This window comes from Etheostoma spectabile, chromosome 10 (genome assembly GCF_008692095.1).
Source record: "Etheostoma spectabile isolate EspeVRDwgs_2016 chromosome 10, UIUC_Espe_1.0, whole genome shotgun sequence".
Classification (NCBI taxonomy): domain Eukaryota; kingdom Metazoa; phylum Chordata; class Actinopteri; order Perciformes; family Percidae; genus Etheostoma; species Etheostoma spectabile.
Window position 1 is genome coordinate 30,297,108 of NC_045742.1, and position 1,629 is coordinate 30,298,736.

Here is a 1,629-nt window from a genome sequence, read left to right on the forward strand (position 1 = left end):
TTATTCTGAAGTAACAGTACTTTTACTTGAGTACAATTTTTGGCTGCTCTACCCACCTCTGTCTCCAACAGAAAGCACTGTTCACAAACTGCTCCATACAGCTCTATTGTAGTCCAGCCTTTACTTCAGAAAATAACGCTTGTCACTTTGTAACACACATTATAATGCTCGCCTAGCTGTTAGCCTGCCACGCCCTCAAACTCTGCTTCTGACTGGCTAGTTGTCCTTACCTAGGCACTGCGCATGAGCGACTCCCAACAAACAAAGATGAAACAGAAGTGAGATGCCTCACTCTGAAGATAAAACAGAGAGCTCAACACACAGGGTAAAAAGAGGATCTGCAAATTTTTTGGGGGGAAAATTAAACCTCTGGTGCAACCTCTAAATCCAATCATGAACCTGACAATGAGCATAATAACACCATGGCAGAAACCAAAGACCAAGAGGACTTTGTGAATTTGCTCAAGAAGACGCTGCATCCGGACATCGGTCGACAGATGACACCCAGCCAACTTCTGGAGGATCCGTTCATTACCATGTGCAACCTGGCTAACAGCTACCCCAACAGCTTTTAGTAAGTCTACAATAAAAAAGAAAATCTGTGTGGAACCTCTGACTAACCCGGTGAGGATGGATGGATGACGATTTGTTGTCCGTTGCACATGCTATGTATCCTGATCTTTTGCATATCCCTCAATATTTTTACACATCCTGCACTAAACCATTCAATCCCTTTTTATTCTTTGAAGCAGTCATATTCCTTTTTTTGTAGTTATTGTTTTATTCCCTATTTTAGATTTTTGGTTTATTTATGTAGCACACTTAAAAAACAATAACAAATATACCTTTACGAGTCATTAAGTATAAAAGACATGCAAAGGAGGAGAGAAAAAAAAGAGTGAAGAAAGAGAGAAAAGCAATCATTCAAAACCCCCCAAACAATGCAAGAAACATTTTAGGCCATTGATACAATGAAATATGTTCCACACATTTTTTTATGATGGAGGAGAAAGTTATTGTAGGCTGGGAGGGAAAGAATTCCTTTGTAATTATAAAAAATGTAATTAAATTAAAGCCCCTGTAATTATCCAATTAATGTGTTAATGTTTATATATGCATCATCTGCCCGGGTTGCCCCCGATGGTTGCGCTGTAAATGTGTGTGAGTATTTATCTGATGAGCAGGTGATGGTGAATGGTGAATGGTGAACGGTTCCTGTACTATGTAAAAGCACTCTAAGTAGTCGTTAAGACTAGAAAAGCACTAAATAAAACCATTTACAGTCCATCCATCAAGGCTTACTAAGTGTTACTTATTTGGCAATAAATCCTTTTCTGATTTGATTGATTTGGGGTTTTTTCAGCGTGAAATTAGGCTGTGAAATGATGGAGGTCTGCCGGGATCCGAGTGGGAGCCATCATGACATGGATAAGCAGCCATGGCTGAACCCGCAGGCCTCCACCTGCAACGCCAGCCTGGACCCGCACAACATCCCGGGCCAGGTTGCTCCTGTCTGGAACCGTCGCCAAGACCATCCTATCGTACAGAGGATGGCATCCTCCAGCAGCCTCTCCATCCAGGACCAGAGTTTATCCCAACCACTCAGCGTCTCTGCTGAGGAGGACATGA

General features: G+C 41.9%; 1 protein-coding gene across 1 annotated transcript in view; it reads left to right on the plus strand.

Moving 5' to 3' along the window:
* Nucleotides 1-422: 422 nt before the first annotated feature.
* The window catches only part of LOC116696608 (homeodomain-interacting protein kinase 3-like), a 1,475-nt gene continuing 268 nt past the window's right edge, over nucleotides 423-1,629 (plus strand). The window contains exons 1-2 of the mRNA XM_032527688.1: nucleotides 423-574; nucleotides 1,364-1,587. Of these exons, the coding sequence (XP_032383579.1) occupies nucleotides 423-574; nucleotides 1,364-1,587 (376 nt within the window). The remainder of the gene's footprint in view (nucleotides 575-1,363; nucleotides 1,588-1,629) is intronic.